Below are 23,931 nucleotides of genomic sequence, written 5' to 3'. Positions count from 1 at the left end.
AAAGTCTATTCTTTGCTTTAAAAAAAGAAATAACATTGTCCATTATGCATGAATATCAAACTCATTTACCTTTTCAAGAAAAAAAAAACTTGCTTGGAATAGTTTATATTCTAAATTGTGAGAGAAATTACAACAGATTTTTCCTCGTGATTTTGTAAGAATCCTTTAATTTTTGTTAATTATATATTAAATATTCTAATTTGCTATTTTTTGGATGCCAGAAATGGAATTCACGAGTGCAAAAGCAAAGGTGGATGACGCAGAGAAGATACATAATCTGCTGGAAAAGGGCAATGAAGAAAGGGTTGTCCTCGCTGGGGATGCAGGAACGGGGAAAACATGGTTGGCCCGACAAATAAGCAAGTTTGCAACAGGTGCCACAGGCTCCTTCTATATGTCTCTTTGGATATCTCTGAATGAAAAGTTCGACGACTACGGGTCTCTTCTCCATTCCCTTGCGCGCCAGTTGCGTATTCCGACCAGTGCTAATGCGAATGTGTGGGAAGATGTTGAATATGCTGATGATGCTGATGATACTGACGATGAGAAAAAGGATGTTGATGACTACCGGCTTAGGGTGAAGGTGATGGGAAAGCTTTACGAGAAGAACAGAGAAATGAGTGAGAAGATGCGTAAGGAGGAGAGTGAAGCAAAGCACACCTGTCTTCTGCTGGTGTTGGATTCGGAAGGAGTGGTAATGACCGAAGATTATGATGACTTCGTGAAAAAGCTTTTTCATTCTGATGAAAATGTCAAAACGGAGGACGAAGCTTCATTCAAACACAAGGTTCTAATCACAACAAGGAAAAGTGAAGAAGAAGGATCTATCACTAAGGACTCAAGGGTGGTTGAGGTTCAACCCTTTTCGGGGGATGAAGCAGTGATATTCTTGGAAAATAGAGTTCGGGAGGAAGTTTCTAGGGTTCCAAATTTTGAAATATTTCGTGTTGCCATTAAAGAAAGGAGCGAGGTTTTGCCTGCTCAAATTAATATGTTAACAGAAGCCTTAAATCAAATTGCAAAAGATGGTCCTGAAGCATTGAGGCGTGCTTTCGATATTGCAGCCCTTAACATTCTGCGGCGTGCTGACAAAGCTGACAAAGGCCTTGTTCATTTTGCATATGAAAACTTGTCTGGCGACTGCCTGATTGATTGCTTTTGGCATAGCTGCTACTTCTTGGAGAAACATGGTGCTGTTAACTACAACGAGTTGATCACTCACTGGATACTGGAAGGCCATCTTGATCTTGCTGTTGGTCTCAAGAAGGCTTACGAGAAGGGATACAATGTCATGATGGAGCTTATAGATCGTGGCATGCTGAAGATGCGAGAACCCAATCTAATTGTTTTGGAAGTAGGAACGCTTCGTCTGGAGGATCATAGCTGTCGTGGATTATTTGGGAAATCCAAGTTGGGGCTGGCTAGCGTGCTTGAGGGTGACAACAAAAAAGTTTTTGAAAGAATGGCACCAGCTGATGGCATGATAAAGACAGTGCGAACGGATCAGGAAGGAAAAACAGTTTCCTCACTCCTGATTGAGGGAAGCTATCTATGCAGGGAAGTCCCTGACACATTCTTTCAAGAAAAAGAGCACCTCAAAGTTCTGGCCATTTTTAACCCCAGGCTCACATCCCTCCCAAAATCCATATCTAAAATGGAGAATCTGCTTGTGCTTGTGCTCAGAGACTGTCATCTGCTGAATGACAATATGGAATGCATTGAGAATCTCAAAGCATTAATTGTTCTTGAGATATCTGGTGCACCCTTTCTGAAGGAACTGTCAGAAGTACTTTTTACAAACATGAACCAACTTCGAAGCCTCAATCTATCTGCACTCAGAATCAAGTCATTGCCAGCAAGTCTGTCCAACCTGACTGAACTACGCAGGCTCATCCTTAGACAGTGTTCTTGCCTGGAGACTCTGCCAAAGCTAGCAAAGCTCAAAAACCTTGAGGTAATTGATCTTTCTGGATGCTCCTCTTTGATAAAGATCCAAGAAAAAAGTTTCAAGTCATTTGAAAAGCTTCGAGTCATTGATTTTTCTGAAACCAAAATTGAGAAATTACCAATTGTTCAGACTCTCAAACATTTAACACTCCTTTTGGCTAAAGGATGTGATCATTTATCTGGACTGCGCCTAATGAAACATCTGCCAGACCTCAAGGTTCTTGATGTTTCAGGCGCCACTAGGATAAAGGAAATACAGTATGACAGCTTTGAAGGCACTGACAACCTCAGAATCCTTGATCTGTCCAAAACCGACATTAGATTTTTACCTGACAGCCTTGGCAAACACCTCTGTGATCTCAAACTGAAAGGTTGTTCTAAGCTTGAAAAACTCCCAAGCACAAGAGCACTTACAGACCTAGAGTCTCTTGATCTTTCCGAAGACTCCAGTCTGCAAAAGTTTCCAGACAGATTTTTTGAAAATTTGTCTAGTCTTCAGTCCCTCAACCTCTCACATACCAAAGTTAAAAGTCTTCCAGCTCTTCCCAACCTTCACAACCTTCAGCGCCTTTTCCTAAAAGGTTGTTTGTTTGAAAACCTTCCAGAGTTGAAAGAACTTACTGGCCTTGTGGAACTTGACCTCTCAGGTTGTGAAAGCCTAGTGAACTTGCCGAGCTTGGCCGATCTTAAATATCTTGAGATTATTAATCTTTCCAGTTGTAAATCTCTGTCAGGAATAGATAAATACTTCCAGCACATGTCTTGGCTTCAGGTACTCAATGTCTCAGAAACTCAGATTCCATCCTTCCCATCCCTACCCAATCCTAGCAAACTCCGGTCCCTTATTCTAAGGAATTGCACCAAACTAGAAGAATCTCCAGATTTTCAAATCCTGGTAGAACTTGAGCAGCTTGACCTACGTGGTACGAGCTCTTTGAAGGATATCAAGGCCGAATCTTTCAATCAACTGGCTCAGCTTCGAACACTGAAGTTATCTAAGATTGCACTTAAAGGCATGCAATCTTCACTGTCAGCTTTGACGGAACTTCAAGTTTTGGATCTTTCCGCAGAAGCTGTTGAGTCTTTGCCATCTCTTGGTGGTCTTAGCAAACTACGGCAGCTTTTGCTAAGAGGATGTTCGAGCTTAAAGGAGTTGCCATCATTGAATTCTGGTCTAGAGGTGCTTGATCTCTCAGGAACCAAGGTAAAGAATCTGGGAGAAAAAATTTCAAAGTTGACTAATTTAAAGCGTCTTCATCTACCGGAGAAGGTGATTGAAGAATTTAAAGGGGAGAACGTCAAGTTCCTACCATTGGAGGTAAACTTGGATCGGTGTTGTATCTCTGAGCCTTCTGAGATTCCTAAGGGGGGTGAGAAACCTTCTATGGTTGTGCATGGCACAGAACTCCTCCAAAGTTTGAAGAAAGATCCTACGTTATTGGAGAGTATCAGTTCTATTTCCTCTGTTCACTCTGTTAAAACACATGGCAGAGATGAGGACAATTACGATGACAGTCGTAGACAAATCTTCAGCGATATCTACTCCATGATTAGAAAACTTCCTCTTGAGGCAAAAGATGGACAGTTTCTGGAAATCCGAGGATTTGATGATTATCCCATTGATATTGAGTTTGTTCTTGAGCACGCGAAGTATATCATGTTGGTTGAAAATCAATTTTTGAAAAACTTGTCTGATCTAAAGCCTGATAGCTTGAAGAACATGAAAGGATGTTGGCTAGAGAGGTGCTCCGGAATGGAGAGTATTTTTGCTAAGGCTGATCTTGAAATGGAAAAACCCCTTGAGATTCTGTGGATTTCTAACCTTCCTAGTTTGAAGAGTTTGTACCAAGAGGAAGTGCAATCCCTGAGTTCTGGGAACCTAAAGATTTTGTACATTGATTGCTGCCCAACACTGGAAACTGTTTTCTCATCAGGGCAGCTGCCAGAAAACCTGGAAACTCTCCAAATTATGTTTTGTGATAACTTGAAGAATTTGTTTGGAGCTAAGGATTCAGCCAAAAGTGAACCGCAAACCACAAGTTCAGCAGACAAGGAAGTGGACACCACGAGTTCCACAAAGAAGGAAGTGCAGACCACAAGTGCAGCAGACAAGCTTCCAGCCAAGAAGGAAGTGCAGACCAAAAGTTCAGCAGACAAGGTTTCAGCCAAGAGGGAAGTGCAGAGCACGACTTCCACGGACAAGGAAGTGCAAACCACGAGTTCCGCAGACAAGGAAGCGCAGACCACAATTTCCTCAGACAAGGAAGTGCAACCCACGAGTTCAGCTGACAAGGAAGTGCAGACCACGGCTACCGCAAAGAAGGATGTGCAAACCATGAGTTCAACAGACAAGCAACTGCAGACCATGATTTCGGCAGAAAAGGAAGTGCAGACCACAAGTAGAAGCAATCTCAAGCATTTGCATATATCCCATTGCCCAATGCTTGAAACTGTTTTCTCATCAGCGCAGTTGCCAAAAAGATTGGAAATTCTACGAATCAAGTGTTGTGGTAAGTTGAAGAGTTTTTCTGGGCAGGAGTTGATCAACTTGGAATTGCCAAACTTGCACACATTACATCTGTTAGAACTGCCAGCTTGGACTGCGTCCAGCATCAGCCTAAAATCAAACAAATCAATTCCAAATGTTGAAGTTAGTCCCAATATACCAGTAGAAAAAAGTCTCAGGTCAGGAAATGCATCAAAAGAAATCACTGGAGCTGATAAGAATTGAGACTTAATGGAAGACAAAAGGCCTCAAGCAGGTTGGCCATGTGTAATTTCAGGTTCGTTAATTATAGCTCCCCTGCATCTTTGCACTTCATATAATACTTCTCATTACTGTTTAGCTTGCATTGTACAGCTATCATTATTTTAAAATTTAAATAAACAAATATCTTGTTTGAGTTGGTTTCTTTTGTTCTGATCCAATACAGAAATACGAAGTGGAGATGTACCAATTGAGGAAAAACTAAGAGGAGGACAGCCTAGAAGCTTTGATCATGTGGAAAGTGGACATAAGAATCTTAGCTAAGTTGGATTGATTTGTTCAAGTAGAGAGAGGAAAGAGAGGTAAACAGAGACATGGATTGAATACAGAGGGAGAGAGAGAGAGATTTGTCCTCTTTAGATCTTTCAGTGACTTGATCCACTGTGAGAATAAGTTTCTATCTCCTACCTAATGGATTAATACTGCCTAATGATCGTGGGGTTAGAAGCTAAACTGTTATACAAAGTCCATAGGCTAGGTAGATCCTAAAAGTTGATATTGTTAAAAACACATAGGAATTTCAGTCTAGATGGAAAGCTTTAAGGGCTTGATGAGCAGAATGATCTCTATCTTGCAAATGGTCAAGTATGACTTCAGGTCCTTCTTTGTTTTATATTGTACACAATCCGCTCATTCCTGCTTATATTACATACAGTTTCAGTGAAGATTAGGAATTTAATACCTACTGCAACCATGTGTAACTCTCTGACTTCTCTGTTTTCACTTTCTGAAGCAAGGCTGTCTCTGTATACTGTGCATAAAAGATTATTTTTCTGGGTTAAGCAAACCTTGTGATTTGACTGAAAAGAAGCTCTAGCTGTATTATTAGGTCACCCCAAAATCAAACATGTCCCAATGTTGGCACATAAATGAGTTGGTTAATTTTGAGTGAATCTTCAGGATATTTTCCTGCACAATGTGCATGTACTTGAGCCACACTTCAATACAAGCCATGCTATGCAGGCATTAATCGTTTAAGCATCTTTGAAAGCGCTTTTTTTCTTGCCTGGATAATAAGTTGTGATCTTGATTATGCAATCAATTTTGTGCTTTTCTAGGTTTGATGAGATCCCTGACTGTTTAGTGCCCAAAATTCATTGTGAAGTTGTTTTTATGCAGGGGTTTCCTCATTTAGCCATACAATCAGAAATTAATCCAAGCTGCAAGCTGCTTCCTATGAGTTTACAAGCCAATAAATGCTTTCCAGGATGAGATGCATGTTAAAACTTTCTATTCTTAGAACCTGGGAGTGAAGCTGCTTACTGCAATGTCATATTGTGAAGGAGATAAGTGCCTTGGAAGTGAAGATCTTGCCTTTTGTAAAGTCTGATAGAATTGCAAAACTCTAAATCTTAATGTATTAGAACTTTCCCGTGTGTTTTCAAGACTCTGAAAATTTCCTGAATGTATTGTTTAGTTTAAGCTTTTGAAAGTATACCAGAATTATAGTTTGAGTCCAGTTTCCTGCTTCTGAAAATTTGTTATTCAAGGCTTGGAAAGCTGCTCTTTATTACTTGCAGTTATGGAGTTATCTTGATCTTCCGATTCCTCCTATTTTTCTTTTTTTACTAGTAATTCTCTTTTCAAAGCGACACTCCTCTCTGTGCCTTTCTTAAGGAGTGCAGATAGTGAAGAATGGTGAAAACCCAACAAAAAAATAAAAATAAAAATCATTCTTTCAGCCTTCTATTTCTGACATGTTAGCAGCATGTTGTTCAAACAGCACTGCAAAATCCTTTTAAAAAAGTGTACTTATCCTTTTAAGAAGGGATGATGTTTTCACGCCATGGAAACGGCCCGTGAACCAGTAGGAGCAGTTTCCAGCAAGACAGGTCGCCTGTGGGACAGCTAAAGCGTAGACATTAAACCGCAAGCGCCGATTATTGTTGTTCCTGGATGAAACCTTCACCATTTCTATTTGTTTCATTTGTTTTGACACCTTCCCTGTTGGCTTTATTGCATAGAGATGTATGGCATCTATTACTGAAATTTGCAATGGCTTGTCAATTGCGCTTTTAGGGTTCTTGAGAGATTTGCGTAGATATAGATATAGGTTGTAGGAATTTCAAAGGCCAACTGTTGCAATTCAATAAAACAGCCTGTAAATTTGAGGAATCATTAGTTCACAAGACAAATAAGCAAATTGCAAAAAGACAGCGTGGTTTCAATTTTCTTCACTGTAACACTTTATATTTTCCTTTTACTAATTGCTCCGTTGCTGATAAGTTTTATTCCCATAAAGGCTTATCTCATTAATTTTTTAGTAAATTTATCAAAATACTTTTAAGTGTGAACAAATTAAATTGAGGGTATTTTGATAATTTTATTATGTAAAATTAACGGTTTAATCTTTTTCATGTATAGGACTTATCTGTAGAGATTAGAGAGCTAATTGAGAAAAAGAAAATATAATGTATTATATGATAAAAGTTTAAACCATAAGAGATGGAATTGGAGATTATATTTATAAAAATCATTTAATAATCATATAAAGTTAGTGTTAAAAATTACTTTTAAGTGTAAGAGAAAAAAAAAAACAAAGTACTCTTATACATATAAAAGCAAATAATTAAAAAGTCTTGAAAATTAAACTCTTTTTAGATAACACCAAATGCATAAATTTATTTGTGTGTTTATATATAAATTATGTTTGGAGACATGCTATATTTTAGTTATTTAATTACCAAAAACTTAAAAGTGTTAAATAAATGTAATTGCTGAGAAAATAAAGGGAATAAATATATTGAGGGTACAAAGTAGTGATAAAAAAGAGTATAGAAGTGAGGACAAAGATATTAAAGGGAGAAAAGGACCAAGCAAAACAGAAAAGGACACTACAAAAAAATTGAGTATTAATCACATTTTATTTATAATGCATCTAAAATTTTTTATAATGAAATTAGATCTATAAAAATGTTCTAAAAAACATTAAAAAAAAGGTGTTATTAAAAATATTTTTAGTAGCATATTTTAAAAAATGTGCTATTTAAGTCAAGTTTGTTGTAGTGAGAAATAGTTAATGACAAATGAAACAAAATGGAAAAGAAACAAATGAAGAGAACCCAAGGAAAATACTAGAAAAAATTAATGAAGAAAAAAAGAAGAATTAAGAATAAAGAATGAAGGAGAGAGAGAAGCAAGAGCAGAATTAAGAATAGAAAATAAAAGGGAAGGAAAGCTATAAAGAAAAGAAGAAAAAGAAAATGGAATGAAATATTATAGATAAAAAGAGAGAGAAGGATGAAGAGTAAGGAATAATAGAGAAAATATTGACAGAGGGAAAATAAATAAAAAAAAAAAGAAATGAGGAGTAAAGATGAATAAAGGAAATAAGAGAATAAAGAAAAAAAAAGCAAAAAAGGGTGATGAAGACAAGAGAAATAAAGGAAAAATAAAATGAATAATTAAAGAAGAAGCAAATAAAAAGGTAAAAGAGATCATGGCCTTCTAAAATATGTTTTCATTTACAATATGGGCTACTGGGTCGGCCACATTTGCGAAGGATCCTGAATCTGGGCTCATTGGGCTTTGGAGAGGTGTGTTGCTGGGTTGTGGGCCCTTTTAAGCATTGCCTGGGCTTGGTGCTCCTCTTGTTGGGCTATTGCTTGGGCCACTGGAGATTTCCCTAATTACTTCGGGTTGGGCTCCTATTAGGTGGCCTTTCCAGTCCATAGACAGCCCAATGCTTCTATATTCATTGGGGATTGAAGAACTAAATGGGTTGCATGGTCACTTTGGTTGCAAAGGGCCCAATAATCTCTTCATTTGTCATTGGCGCTTTCCCTCTGCCCCTCGTACGTTGGCTCTCCCCTGCATCCCTAGCGTCATCTGCTTCCATGGGACATGGGTGGTTTTCTTTGGATGAGAATTCAGAAGAGGAGCTAGAAGCACAGTCAAATTCTTTCCATTTAGACCAACCTGGATGGTCTGCAACACAATCAGGAGCAAATTCTTGTACGTTAATAGAAAAAAACTGGTTTCACACAGCAAGATGAATCTACTCATGAATGGTTTGCAAACTGTTAGTTGTGATCAGCATCGTGGACCTTTCAAAGGATTGAAACCTCATTGTTTCATCCCCTAGACAGATGAGCTCACCCCATAATTTCGCAATATTGTACAAAGTTGTCCTACTTCATGCATGAATGGGGATCCGTGAACAAGAAATCCAACATCTCCCGGCACTAATGCCTGAGTTTGGACAGCAGGCATCTACCTTGTCAAACCATTTTTCAAGCCATGACCAATTCCCAGCTTTGTCTTCTTCAAATTTTACCTATTTCAAAATAAATCAGATCATGACAACCGACAACACGCCTGATGGATATCCCATTCCTCCCATCTTCCCGCATCAATTTTTCCACATCTTCAGGTTCACTGTATTTTTTGCAAACACCTACAAGAGCTCTTTCAGGCCAATGTAAGTTTTCATTCTCAATGAACCCAGAACATATCTTGTATCCCGATGGGCTCGGTGGAGGCAGCAGCGTGGCATCCGGTTGTTCAGGTTCCCCTTCTGTCACGGCCTGCAAGTAAGATTTAGATCCCCGCACACTATTAGCAGCGGAGCCCCTGATATTCGAACGCCCAGGATCAAAACCCAAATTTTGGGATTTTAATGTATCTCTGTTTCTATCATCTAAATTCACCTGAGAATTGGGTTGAGCTGAGCACGTGGTCCCGTCTGAGCATCTTGTGAACCTGAGCTCAGTGATTCGTCTCTCCGCCGCCAGTAAGTTTGACGCGAGTTGTGTTTAGCTAGGTAAACTCCTAGCTTGCAATCCCTTACTTTTACATTTGTACCACCGAGGCCTCCTGAGAGCAAGGAAGCCCCTGAAGATAGCAGCCAACGGCAATAAACTAATTGAACGAACAGGGCTCTTGATGGAAGCAAAAGTCCAATCGGAGAAAATGAGCATGAGGAACGCTACAACCTCCAGGGCAATGGCACCGAGGAGCAAGATGCAGGTGATTTTGACATTAAATGGATCGTATTCATTTTCTTCTGCTTCAAAATAGAAGAGCCCAAGAGCCGCTAAAACCGACCCAAAGGCTATGAATCGGAAAAGATAGCCTACAATGGAATGCATTACCTTCATCTTGGTATAGAAAACCCCATTTATGAAGGTGAGTTCAACCTCTATTATTCTTAAAGCGTCTTCCGGTTCCCTCGCTAAGAAGAAGTCTCGGCTCTCCTTGCGCGCGTGGATACTAAACATGAGATCGACCACAAGTCCCTTGAAGGTTTCAAAGAAGTGATAAGCATAATGCACCACTTCTAAATCATCCAATTTGCCTTGCTTCGTTTCCTTGACTTCTTTTTCAGGCTCTTGTACCATAATTATTCTCGTTGGAAGATTGCCCTCTTTCATAGAAGTATATTTCTTCATAAGCCGTGCATAGTCGGGCCCAGGATCTGGTTTCTGGAGCATGGAGTCCCGGAATCTGTCCAAGCTTGCAAGGAACAAAGCATAAATCCGCTCAGCATACTTGATAACTCCGGTAACAAGCATGAGCAATGTGGGGACCTGCAACTTGTTTTTGGTAAGAGATTGAATGAAGACATAAAGAGCAGCTACGGCTTGGAGGATGAGGCTAAGCATGTGCCTTAGCCAGAGTTCATTATCCTCAAGAGAAAAAGCTGTAATGGTTTCAGGACAACCAAGGTGTAGTAAGAGGAAGGGAGCTCAAAATGCTAAAAGATCGTTGTCTTCCTTAAGGCCAGAAGGATTAGATTGGGTGCGTTGGCTGTTGGTGATGAGACCAATAGCATAATTAGCAGCTGCATCAGCGATCAAGTAAGCACACCAGATGAGCGCAATCGAGGGTCTCTTCCTTGTGGACATTCTGAATGGGACGACCAAAGTCAGGAAGCTCTGCAAGAAGAGGCTAAACACGAGCCCCTCGGATATTCCATTCATCCCAAATCTTCTTGATGAAGTACAGAGCAATAGTTAGAGATGGGATGAGCTTAATCATAACCTCCCACTCTCGTTTTCTTCTTCGGTTCACTCTTGTTTTTTTTTTTTTTTGGAAAAGCTCACTCTTAGGTTCACTCTTGTTAGTAGTAAACCAATAAACATAGGCATCAAGTCATTTCTTCGTCTTCTTATATCAAAAGAGTGGCCCTCGCTGTCTCGCTCTTGCCCTTGTTTTACAAGGGAAGGAATCGTGTTTTTGCTACAGTCATTTTCTTATATTTTTACTCTGTTTAATTAATCACTAAGCATTAATTAAGAAAATTAGTTAGAAATCTAGGTATGATTTGACCTATTTAATTACAAACCTCGACCAATCTATTGATTTTATCTTCAATTTTAATTTTTTATTTAATCATCTTAACAGAAAACTTCACAAATTGCATCTAAAGAGAGTATACTAATCAACTAACTAATTGTTCAGCTTTCATAATAACTATGAGAAAAACAGTATATTAATGAAATATAAAATGAAGAAAATATGAGTGAGAATATGGAAAAATTGAAGATGAATGGTAAAAAATATAACTAAAGAAACATAACAAAAGGTACCAAGAGAGATTAGGAATTAATCTCTATCCAATTTGGTATTCTTTCGAGGTCCTTTTGCACTTTGCACTTTGGTATCTCTATCCAGTTTGTCGAGCTTTATTATACTATTTATATATCATTCTCTTTTTCTTTGTGTGTGTTTATTTTTTTTATTTATATATTTATTTTTTAAAATTTCAATGTGTACGTATTTCTTCTGTGAATGTAAGTATGTATATTCATTTGCCGACGAAGGATGAGGTCGAGTGAAAGGCAAGCTTGGGAATATATAGATTGCTTGCTCGCTCGAGCATTCTTTCGAGGTCCTTTTGCACTTTGCACTTTGATATCTCTATTGAGTTTGTCAAGCTTTATTGTACTATCTTTATGTTATTATCTTTTTCTTTTGTGTGTTTCTTTTTTTTTATTTATATATTTATTTTTTAAAATTTTAATGTGCACATGTTTCTATTGTGAATGTTAGTATGTATTATGTATATTCATTTACTGATGAAGGATGAGGTTGAGTGAAAGGCAAGCTCAAGAATATATCGATTGCTTGCTCACTCGAGCATTCTTTCTAGGTCTTTTTGCACTTTGCACTTTGGTATCTCTATCGAGTTTATCGAGTTTTATTGTACTATCTATATATTATTCTCTTTTTTTTCTTTATTTGTGTTTCTTTTTCTTTTTATTTATATATTTAATTTTATAAAATTTTAACATGCACATGTTTCTTTTGTGAATGTGAGTATCTATATTCATTTGTTGACGAAGGATGAGGTCGAGTGAAAGGCAAGCTCGGGAATATATTGATTGCCTGCTCGCTCGAGCATTCTTTACAAATCTTTTTGTACTTTGCACTTTGGTATCTCTATCGAATTTATCGAGTTTTGTTATACTATCTATATGTTATTATCTTTTTTTTTATGTGTATTTCTTTTTCTTATGATTTATTTATATATTAGAATTTTAATGTACACGTGTTTCTTCTGCGAGTATGAATATATATATATATATATATAAACGCATGAAGTAATTACAGAGTTGAAAAGACAAATTTATTTTTCTAATAAAAAGATTAAAATATAATTAATTAAAGCCAAAATAAAAACAGAATTTGTAAAGAGGAATAAAAAATTGACAATTTTTTTAAAAATAATTTAAAAAGAATTCTGTATATATCCAATTATGGCTTGAATCAACAACCCTTTTCCAATTAAATCCTACCTAGGAAGTGTGTTTAATTCTAAATTATACATTACACATAGGCTATACAATTAATATTTTTAAATGCAATGTGTAGCAAGTATGAAACTATAACTTTTATCCCAAAAAAAAAAAGAAAAATTGGGCCCAAGTTGCTATGAAAGGAGGTTAGAAGCAGAGAGTAAGAGCATCAAGAAAGGAACAGTAATTGGTGTTTGAGAGCATTGAGAGACTGAGAGCTGTTTCTGGTTTTCTTTCTGTCATTCAACTCTAGCCATGGATCAAGGTTTTTTTCACTATCTTTAATTATTTCATTTTTCTTGCTTTATTAATTAATTTCAGTTTTTCCTTTCCTTTTCAAAGTTATTTCACCAAGTTTTTCTCATTCTAAATTTTCAAAAACCCGAAAAAAAAATCATTTTCTCTACAATTTAAACCATCATAAATTTATTAACATTATACTCGATAATTCTATCACTTGTAATTATTCAATTAATTATAGTACTATAAATCTATAATATTAAAAAAATTAATGAAAAAGCACTATGTATAGTGGAAAAAAAAAATTTGTACAGCTGGTATAAGGCAATGTTTTTCCTTTTGGCCAGGCGTATAAGTTGATGTTTACTCCATTAATATATAACTTATAATGAGAAAATTCATAATTTCACACCATGCGTAGCTCTCTGACTTCTCTGTTTTCACTTTCTGATGCAAGGGTGTTTCTGTATAATGTGCATAAAAGATTATCTTTCTGGGTTAAGGAAACCTAGTGATTTGACTGAAAGGCAGCTCCAGCTGTTGCATTAGGACATCAAAAAATGAACCATGTCCCAATGTTGGCACGTAAATGAGTTGGTTACTTTCGAGTAATTCTTCAAGATATTTTCCTGCACAGTGTGCATGTACTTGATCCACACTTCAATCCATCCCATGGTAATTTTCTCGCCTGGATAATAAGTTTTGATCTTGATTATGCGATCAATTTTGTGCTTTTCTAGGTTTGATGAGATCCCTGACTGTTAGTGCCCAAAATTCATTGTGAAGTTGTTTTTATGCAGGTGTTTCCTCATTTGGCCATACAATCAGAAATTGATCCAATAAATGCTTGCCAGGATGAGCTGCGTGTTCAAACTTTCTGATTCATAGATCCTGGAAGTGAAGCTACCTGCTTACTGCAATGTCATATTGTGAAGGAGATAAGTGCTTTGGAAGTGAAGATGTTGCCTTTTGTAAAGTCTGATGGAATTGCAAAACTCTAAATCTTGACGTAACAGAACTTTCCCGTGTTTTCAATACTCTGAAAGTTTCCTGAATGTATTGTTTCGTTTAAGCTTTTGAGTGTATATAAGAATTATAGTTTAAGTCCAGTTTCCTGCCTCTGAAAATTTGTTATTCCAGGCTTCGAAAACTGCTCTTTATTACTTGCAGATATAAAGTTTACTTGATCTTCCAATTCCTCCTATTTTGCGTTTTTACTAGTAATTCTCTTCTCAAGCGACACCCACTCTCTGTGCCTGCAAATAGTGAAGAGTGGTGAAAAACCCAAAAAAATCAAAATCATTCTCATTCGGCCTTCTATGTCTGACATGTGAGCAGCATGTTGTTCAAACAGCACTGCAAAATCCTTTTCAAAAAGTGCACTTATCCATCTCTAACAGTCTTAATTCTATTATTCCACTCCTTTTTCTTCAAAAGAACATCATTTTAGAAAGAAGAGATGATGTGTTCACGCCATGGAAAAGGCGCGTGAACCAGTAGGAGCAGTTTGCAGCTAGACAGGTTGCCCGTGGGACAGCTAAAGCATAGACATCGGGCAGCAAGCGACGGTTGCCACTCGAAAGCCACCTAACCAATGGAAACCAATCTCCGGGCTATGGTGCTCAATTCTTAAATAAACAATTTGGCCAAGTTTTAGGCTAGGATCTCAGTCAACTAAACAGCTTTAAACTCCACTAACCAGTTGCCTCTTTCTTGTCCTCTTCCACATGGAGTCTCTCGAGTGGCCTTATCTTGTCTTCGTCAGCAGCTTTTCTCTGCTGACTTCCATGTAGTAAATAGTACTAACAATAGTAAAATATTTGTAGTAGTTTTCGACATTAAAAAGATTGTGTTTTTTTAGAAAAAGAAAAGCCAGAGAATCCCAACAGACAAAACCCATTACGCAAAGCAAACTAAAACAAAGCAAAGCCTAACCAAAAGCCCCCACTCTTATCATATTCTCTCTCATTCTCCCTCCTCATCCTTAGCTGTAGAGAGATAAACTGTAACATCATTTGAGTTTGCAATAAATAACTCTGGGTCTCAGCTGACTTGAATTTTTTTTTTTGTCTACAAACGAAGCTAAGATCGGAGTACCCTTTTGTCTGAATTAGAGTTTTCCATAGGTGGGAAAAACAACATGGTTGGTATTTTTTCCAGATTTTCTGTTGGCAGGGCCGGTCATCGACGTTCCCAGAGTGCTCTTGTAAGAACTCTTCTTCTTTTTCTTTTATTTAGTAATTTTTCTAGAGGTTTGTTTTAGTGGAATCTGGAACATGTGAATCTAAAGAAACCTTTTTTTTTTGTATATTTTGTTGGGTCTTTTTTTGTTTTGGATTAGTTAATTGAGTGTTCTTTATTTGGATTGACCTGTTTATACGGTCTAATTTTGATTTTTCTTTTTAATTTATTGCTTCCTATGCTTTGATTTGGGCCAAACATTGGTCTTTAGAAGTTAGATGCTAAGCATATTCTTGGTTATGTTGGAATTGGTTGATGTACTTTGAGATATCATGCCTTTATTTTGTGATCTGACTATTTCTTGTGATTCTTGTTAAGACTTCAGTAATATGGTTTAATTTTGACCTTTTTCTTTTCAAGTAGGTTTAATTTTGGGATTTCTTGATAGAATTCTGTCATCATGTGCCATTGTGTACTTGATTTGATGAATACAAGAGATATGAGCTAAACCCAGATGTCCTGATCAGTAATATGTTTTATGGTGATATATATAATTATAGATGCCTGGTATAGATGCTTTTGGGTTGTCGGGCTCTTTGGATATTCAAACACCCTATTAGACTAAGTTCTGCTATTGTAGCAGGAATTTATCTTTCTTGAATTTCTTGTTTTTGCTCAATATAATTATGTTGAAAGCTTGTTTTCCTTTTTATGTATCCAGCTCCTGAGTCCTGCCATTTGCTTTAAGTGCTTTTGCACTTCTAATAGGAGTTTTAGCTTCTTATCGCAAATGACTAATGAGTTGCTATTTGTGGTGCAGGAAGAAAGGGAAGTTATGCCCCCAAATCCGGATGTTGCAGCTTCAGCTACGGCTGCTACTGCTACTGCTCATGGGATTGAAGTAGCAGTTGAGTTTAAGCCAGTCGAACATCCGATTGAGCCTTTGGACAATGCCCAACCAATTCAATGCCCACTGCCTGAACCGTCAATTCTAAATGTAAGCTTTTGAGACTTGTTTTTGTTTTCTATGTTCTTAACCAAGTTCTTTACCACAGATTGCACTAACTTAGAGAATAAAGTTACGAGACAATTAAGACTTTCTTGTTAATTCATTAAAATATAGGTTTAGTGAGTATCTATTAGTCCAACTGTTGTTGATGGTGGTATAAGGAAAATGGTTCTTTTGGACTGCATCTTAACGATAGGTCCTACTATTATATAGTCTTATGGTAAAAGAAACCTTATTTTAAGTTTATGAGGTTCATACCATTCACAGGTTATCATTTTCTGGTATGCATGGTTATATATAATGAAATGACCGTGTAGGTTCTCAAAGCTAGTGATAGTTGACGTCTTCATTCATTTTTCATGTTGGTGGTCTGGAATTGTACAAACCATCTCTTATGAACTTGTTTAATTGTCAGGAAGTTAAAATTCATATACATTGTATATCCTTTGTCATCAGGATGGAAGAATCTGGAAGGAGCGAGTATCAGCTAGCGTAATAAGGAGAGGTGACTTGCCAGTTATGAAGGACGGAGACAGCCTTGAATCTGAAGCTACTGGAACAAAACCCCGACCAACTCACTCTAATCGCTTGATTTTACCTTCTCTGAGTGCCCCAGAACATAATTTCTTAAACCTCCTTGAAGAATGTAATGCATCTGGGATCTAAAGCCTGGAACTAAATCTTGGTTAGAGTTCAACTCGGAATAATTTGCATATATAAGTTCAAAGTGTATTTTATTTTTTGGCACCTATTTGGTTGAATATATAGATCATGGAAAGGTTACCCTCACACCTGTACATCTAATAAATGGCATCAAAATATCAGTCCACTCACCCTACTGATCTATTACTCTTCTCCATATTTGTTCTTGGATGAAATCATCACCATTTCTATTTATTTTATTAGTTTTAACACCTTTCCTGTTGGCTTTTTTGCATAGGAACTGACTGCAAGTGTAGTAACCAATTATTTGGATTGGGTAGTATTTTGGTTTCCTAATCCAGTTATAGGCTTGAAGCAAAGGAGATTGTCATGAGTTTGCTAGGCACTATGGCATCTATTATTGCACTTTGCAATGGATGAGCATGCTTGCCAACTGCTTTTTTGGGGTTCCTGAGAAATTTGCTTAGATATAGATATGTTGTAAGAATTTCAAATGCTGACTGTTACAATTCAATATATAGCTTGTAAATTTGAGGAATCGTTAGTTCAGAAGACAGATCAGCAAATTGCCAAGTCAAGACGATCAAACCTCCTTGGAACTCTGTATGTCAGACCTATTGCTTCCATAACTTTAGCCATACAGTTTAGCCATGTGTGGTTATCCCCTTTCTCTCTGTCTCTCTCCCTCTCATTTATGTATTTGCTTTATTAAAGTCAATTTCTTCAACCCCCTCTTTGCCTTTGCCTTTTCCTTTTCTTGACATAGTCAGCAAGGTATCGGATGAGGGCTTTTTCACTTTATGAGTATCGTACTTTGAGCTCTTATCAAGCCATTCCATGGTTTTGCAAACCAGAAGAATGGGGAAGCTTATCCACTTTTTCGTGGTTTGCTGAATTTACAAGCGTTGCTTTTCCCTAACTTACCACCCCCCACCAACCACCAATCACCAAGCCAAAGGGGAAAAAAAACAGAGAAAAATATCAGCTATTCTCATATTCATTCATCTCTACACAAGTAATAGCTGGGTCCTTTCTTTGAATTTAACAACCTGAATGGGAAATATTCAGAGCCTACGAGGTAAACTCGGAAGCATCAAAGAGAAACAGCTATAATAATGGTATAAGCCAACCTGGAAACTTGTAATTCTACCATAGTACAAAAGGGAAAACATAAGCAGACAAAACAGTCATTATGATACACAGTTCACATGAATCTATACAGGCAACTTGGGAAGCCGAAGTGGGTGCTCAACAGCAGGGTTGAGAAGGTGTTTCCGAGGGCCACGAAAGCTTCCATGGTTCATCCTCTGCTTCCTTTGCTGATGTGATTCTCCAGCACCAACAACTCCAGTGGCAGCAGCGGCTGGATGGATCGTTGTCAGGGACGCAAATACCAGGAGGAAAAGAAGAAGGGCCTTGATGCTCACCATCGCGTTTTCAGCTTCCCACGTTCTTGGTATGAGGAGTGGGTGAGGAGGGGTTCATAAAGAAAACCCAAAGGCATAATAATAACTAATAACTTTGCTTTGGGTGGAAGTCACAGAGGGAAATAATTCCAACTTTCCACTTCCACCACACCCTATATTGATTGCTGGACCCAAATATGGTTCGGGTTTGATTTGTGCCGGTGGGACGGGTTACTGTCCAAAGCTTTTTCTGAATTTTGGCAACTAATTAATAAAGTATAGATAAAGGTTGCTTTCAGAAATGAATATGATGATTGGTAAAGCCTAAGCGTGCTTCCTCCATCCTTCCTCATTTAATCTCCAACATGGTGGGCAATCAAAGGCCACCACGTGGATCTAGCTTGATTCAGTGGCTTTAAAAAACCTATAGCATAAAAAGGCTTGGCAAGCTTACCTGACTCTTTCCTCCTTATATAAGGGAAGGGATCATAACTTGTGTTATCCTTCTTCAAATCTCTCTTCTTTTCTTTAGCATTTTCTTGGAACAAGGATGAATTTCCCATGACTACAGTTACGATCATGATCATGCTCTATAATTATGATCATATATTATTATGTCACATCAATATATCATATCATCACGTTAATATATCATGTCAGCATGACATGTAATAAAATAATAAATAGCATTTTGATTAATAATAATTAATTAACTATTAGACGTAAGGGATTTAATTAAAAAAAATAACAGAATAAATATTTATTTGAATTTTTTTGAATAAGCTAAAAAAAATTGTAGGTATTATGTCTTTGGTGTATTATAAAATTTGGACATTTAACCCAAAAGTACTCAATTTGGGCTTTTTTAGGGTTGGGCCAAATCTATAAATTCATAGAATTTGAACTAAATATTGTTGGACCTTTTTGGGCTTTATCAAGAGAGGCCCAAATAGAAAAATCATTAGTTTGGACAAAATCGTGGGCCTCAAATAAAGATATTTATTTTAAGGGTAGGCAAGAGACGTGCAACTACAAGGTAACCCGAAAAGGCCATTACGAACCGGCCCATTTGATGTTTAAAAGCGCTACATACCACAACACAACATTACAACCCGACCCGGAAAATAAGTCCTCTTTTTCTCGGGTTTCGTTATTCTTTTCTTTCAGCTCAAGACACAGAGAGAACAAAAGCTTTTTTTTTTTTTTCTTTCATTTCCATAATTCAAATATATATAAATAGAGAGAAACTACGAACGCTTCACCTTCTATTTCGTTGTGTTCGACTCCGTGGCGGTGAAATCGGGATCGATGGCGGCCTTGGAATACCTAGAGACTCTTCGAAATGAGCACCCAGAGCTAGCCGACTGGTACAATTCTCTAGCAGATCTGTATCAGAAGAAGCTCTGGCACCAGCTCACTCTCAAGCTCGAGCAGTTCGTCGCTCTCACCGTCTTTCAGGTCTCCCTCTCTTGCTCTCTCTTTAGCCGTTGTGTGTCGGTTTGTTTGGGTTTAGGGTTTGTAGATCTCCAGATTAGGGTTTAAGATTTTGGGAGTTGGGGTTTTTGAGTGGAGTTGATTACTTTCTTTTCCTTTTTTTGTCTTTAATTGAGGGGTTAGGGTTTTGTTGTAGAATTGGGTTTTATTTTGGGATCTTGTTAGGGTGTTTAGTTCTGCTCTACCGTTTTCATTAGTTACTTTTTATTTTGTTTTAAATTGAAAAGAAAAAAATGTTTGTCTCTTTGATGTTCAATAACTCAAAGATGATTAAAGAAAGTAGTTACAGACTTACAGCTGGGTCTTGCCTCTTATTTTTAAATTGTAATGTTCTTGGGCTTAAAAGAGAGATATGAAAGGGGCAATTATTGTTAGCTTGTAAAATTTTTGCTAGTAAATCTTCTGGTTTACATGAGCTGTAGTGAAGGGTGGAAGTTAGCTAAAGCATATGAATTGTGAGACATTAGCTTTGAAAGCTTTGCACTTTTATTTTAGGAAAAGATTCTTTTCATAATTGTAGAATGGCAACTGTTAGGAGCAAGCAATCTATGTTACTTTTTTTTTTTCCTCTTGTTTGGTACGGTACAAGTGGAAGGTTCAATCGTGTTTGATTGTTGTTCTCTTAGGTCATTCAGTGTATCTTGTTTGGATAATAATTACTCTGGAATGGGCTAGGTCATCTAACTTCGTATAATATTTGTTTGTCTTAAATTTCAGGCTGGAGATGCACTGATACAGTTGTATCATAATTTTATCACTGACTTTGAGACCAAGATTAATCTTCTCAAGCTTGCACATTTTGCTGTCATAGTTTCTCGGCAGTACGCAGAGAAAGAAGCTGCTATTTGTTATCTTGAAGGGGTGATCGAAAAGCTTCAGGCTACTAGAGAGCAGCGCATAGAAGAGCCAATTCTCTATATTAAGATGCAAATTGCCAAATTCAAGCTCGAGCAGGGTGACCAAAAGGAGTGCAAGAAACTTCTTGAAGATGGAAAGAGTACTCTCGACAGTATGACCGACATTGATCCATCTGTATATGCTAGCTATTATTGGGTTTCATCTCAATATTATAAATTTCGCCAAGAATTTGCCGAATTCTACAAAAGCGCTCTCCTTTATCTTGCTTACACATCAGTGGAGTCTCTCTCAGAATCTTTTAAGCTGGTATGCCTTCATACTTTATAGCTTTATATGTTTCCTGCCAGTACAATTTTACTGGCTTGTGATATTACCAGAGCTCATTAATTTTACTCATTTATCAAGCTTTGATGTTGCAAACTTCTTGTTGTTCAGAGTTCCCTCTAGAAATCATTGCTTTCTGTAGTAATTGTTTTATCCCCTGATTCTTGTGCAGCAGTGCCTCTGATGTCTAGACTCAAGTCTTTATAGTTTGAACCTTTTCTTTCATGCTGCATCCCTTCTCTTATGTCCAATATCTAAAATTTTATCTTAACATGGATGAACTGAGTTGGCAGGTATATGTTCGAAAATAGAGCCTGCATAAAAAATAGCATACCTGTAAAGCTGATTATGATTCGAGTTGGCAGGTATACGCTTGACAATAAAACCTGCATAAAAATGGCATACCTATAAAGCTGATCGTGAGATGGTGATATGCTTAAGTATTTTGCTTTCCAGCTGAAGGCTTAGGTTGGACTTTCCTTAGACCCCAGTCATAAAAAATGGATGGATAATAAATAAATTAAAGAAAGTTTGATGGGAATCTGTAGTATCATGGCACTTATAGTTTATTTTATCATATTCTTCTTACTTTTTTAAAAGCAAGTGCTCCTATTTTAGATTAAAAAGGTTTCGTTGAAAATAATAAGCAGTTTTGGATGGAATCAATTTGAATTTTTAGTGGCTATTTGATATAATTTAGAAGGTCATACCATTTGCCTTCAGTGGTTGAGTATGTTGTGTTCCTCTCAACAGACATCCAAAGTGCACTGCCCATTTTCTAGTTGTTCCTCACAAGCATTGAGGAATGGAGAGTTACCTGGTATTATACCAGATATAGCCAATGGCTTCTTGCAAGCTCAAGCTCTCTCTTATGGAAGATCATTACATATATAATGATTTTTTATGACCATAGCAAACATAGCAAGTTATTTTTATTACTTTATAGAAAAAGATTGTGTGTGTACATGTATGCATGTATGTATGTATGTATGTATTGTTTAGCTTATAATTGGTCAGTAGATATATTTATCTTTGACTTCATTTCATCTTATTTTAATCTGTTTCCTTATATAGGATCTGGCATTTGATCTGTCGCTTTCTGCTCTTTTGGGAGATAAAATCTACAACTTTGGAGAACTGCTTGCTCATCCTATTGTAAGAACAACTTACTCAAGCTACTTAACTTCACTATATATTGCATCTGAATTTTTTCCCAGGCAAAGTAGTTTCATGTAACTGCAGTTGTTTTCCCTCCTCTTTAATTTACATGATATTCATGTTTATTGTTTCCTTTTCTAATGAGTCAAGCATGTATAAGTTAACTTTTAATGGCTGATACTGCAATTTGTCTGATATAATGCCATCAATGGTTCATTAAGAGGCTTATTTCTGGTTTTTCATTTAAAATCTGATATTAGTTTTAATCTAGTTTGGGCTGTTTAATCAAGCTTTCATTAGATGAAGAATGTAGATGATCATCGTGTCTGTAGAGAGCTCTTCAAAACTTTGGTGGAGATTATCAATATAGTGCTTGATTAAGAATATGTGGCATTTATGATGTTCTGATGAGATGTATGTGGAGTTTCAAGGGTGGCTAAGTAGTGATGGAAAAGGTCCATCTGATAAGAGGTTCTTTCCATTTTGTATTTCCTTTTATGCTATTACAGTTCCATGCTTATTTTTCATTGTGGATGTTGTTAGAGGTGATGTGAAAGGCCACTCTAGTGTTTTAGGTTTTGTTCCTTCTGAATTTTTTTGCATTACTGTTTTTACCTTTGTTATGTTTGAGATGTTGACATCCTTGGCATCTTTTACAGATAAAGAGTCTTCTGGGTACCAAAGTTGAGTGGCTTTACTATATCCTCCAGGCCTTCAACTCAGGGGATTTAGTTCGCTATCAAGAATTGTGTCGTGTGCACAATGCTGCATTGAGGGCTCAACCAGCCTTGGTTGAGAATGAGAAGAAGCTATTGGAAAAAATAAATATTCTATGCTTAATGGAGATTATCTTCAGGTGTGTCTGTTTGCAGGTGTCTTCTAATAGACCAGGTCAGAGTAAGTTGCTGATATCTGTATGTATAGTTAAAAGCTAAACTCCTCTTTGTTTTCCTGTAGCCGCCCATCCGAAGATCGAACTATTCCATTAAAAGTTATTGCTGAGCGAACAAAACTGTCGATTGAGGATGTTGAGCATCTTATCATGAAGAGCCTATCTGTAAGTTAAAACATTCATCAGATTTGTTCAGTCTTTTGTTTTTACACATTTCCTTTTCCTTTTTCGTTAATTTCTTCTTCGTGACACCTTGATAGGAAATAAGGGTGGCAGAATTCGTACTTAATCGCCAAACTTTTGGATGTAAACTAAGGGGAATACAAATTATTAGGGACACAAATAAAAAAGAATAAAAACAATTTTCAGGACTTGAAATTATGGGAGAAAAGATTATGGTAAACTTGTAGAAGTCCACTCTGTCCATTTCTTTTCATATGGGCTTTGCATCATTATATACATTTGGTTGTTTAGAAAGATAGAAATCCGAAAGGTAACTTTTATAACCTTTATGAGAACTTCACTACAGGTTCATCTGATTGAGGGCATAATTGATCAAGTTGAGGGAACTGTTCATGTCTCCTGGGTGCAGCCGAGAGTTTTGGGAATACCACAGATCAAATCCTTGCGAGACCGGTTGGATAATTGGGTGGGCAAAGTACACACTGCTTGGTTATCGATTGAGGCTGAAACGCCTGATCTTGTTGCATCATGATTTTTTTCCCTAGTTCCTTTTGTGCCCATTGTAACAATTTCGTAATTTGAAGAAAGAACAAAAAAGGAAAGGCAATGGTGAGCAATGAGGATGGAGTCTAGTGTATGTCGTGTGGGGAGTGGAGCCAACTTTGTATGCTTCCTTTAAAGATACTACTTGATCCTTTTCTTAAATCATTCTTCTCAAAGGAGCGGCTCTTGTACTTTTCAGTTTTCAGCATTTGTTGGATCTACAATGGCACTGACATGCCTAAGGATACGGTCAGATTTGAAAACAGCATCCTTTTCTTTTTTAAGGTGGTTCTTCCAACTTTTGTATTGGGATTTTTCGTTAGATACAATCAGATATGATCCACTTTTATGTGGATTTTTAGTTCAGTTTCATTTCAGAAACTTCATTTTATTCATAAATTAGGTTGTTTGGCTTGCATGTGCACTGTCAAATTTGCATTGAGCTCAAGTTGATCCCCTTCGGACTCATCAGCTTCTGTAAAGAATGGCCTTAGAGTGCCCGTTCCATCTGCTAATAACATAACGCA

General features: G+C 37.1%; 3 protein-coding genes across 3 annotated transcripts; all 3 read left to right on the top strand.

The window, feature by feature from the left end:
- LOC18606842 (putative disease resistance protein At4g19050) lies at nucleotides 224-5,825 on the top strand. Its single transcript, XM_018117155.1, has 2 exons — nucleotides 224-4,730; nucleotides 4,881-5,825. The coding sequence occupies exon 1, from the start codon at nucleotides 224-226 to the stop codon at nucleotides 4,676-4,678; it is 4,455 nt and encodes a 1,484-aa protein (XP_017972644.1). The 3' UTR covers nucleotides 4,679-4,730; nucleotides 4,881-5,825.
- LOC18606840 lies at nucleotides 14,548-16,740 on the top strand. The gene is made up of 3 exons (XM_007040683.2): nucleotides 14,548-14,899; nucleotides 15,695-15,871; nucleotides 16,340-16,740. The coding sequence occupies exons 1-3, from the start codon at nucleotides 14,834-14,836 to the stop codon at nucleotides 16,547-16,549; spliced, it is 453 nt and encodes a 150-aa protein (XP_007040745.2). The 5' UTR covers nucleotides 14,548-14,833; the 3' UTR covers nucleotides 16,550-16,740.
- On the top strand, nucleotides 19,062-23,776 carry LOC18606838 (26S proteasome non-ATPase regulatory subunit 13 homolog B). Its single transcript, XM_007040678.2, has 6 exons — nucleotides 19,062-19,410; nucleotides 20,164-20,610; nucleotides 21,703-21,783; nucleotides 22,446-22,642; nucleotides 22,744-22,843; nucleotides 23,208-23,776. The coding sequence occupies exons 1-6, from the start codon at nucleotides 19,261-19,263 to the stop codon at nucleotides 23,391-23,393; spliced, it is 1,161 nt and encodes a 386-aa protein (XP_007040740.1). The 5' UTR covers nucleotides 19,062-19,260; the 3' UTR covers nucleotides 23,394-23,776.

This window comes from Theobroma cacao, chromosome 3 (genome assembly GCF_000208745.1).
Source record: "Theobroma cacao cultivar B97-61/B2 chromosome 3, Criollo_cocoa_genome_V2, whole genome shotgun sequence".
In the NCBI taxonomy this organism is placed as follows: Eukaryota; Viridiplantae; Streptophyta; class Magnoliopsida; order Malvales; family Malvaceae; genus Theobroma; species Theobroma cacao.
The sequence above is the reverse complement of the archived record's forward strand: the minus strand, read 5'-3'. Positions and strand labels throughout refer to the sequence as shown.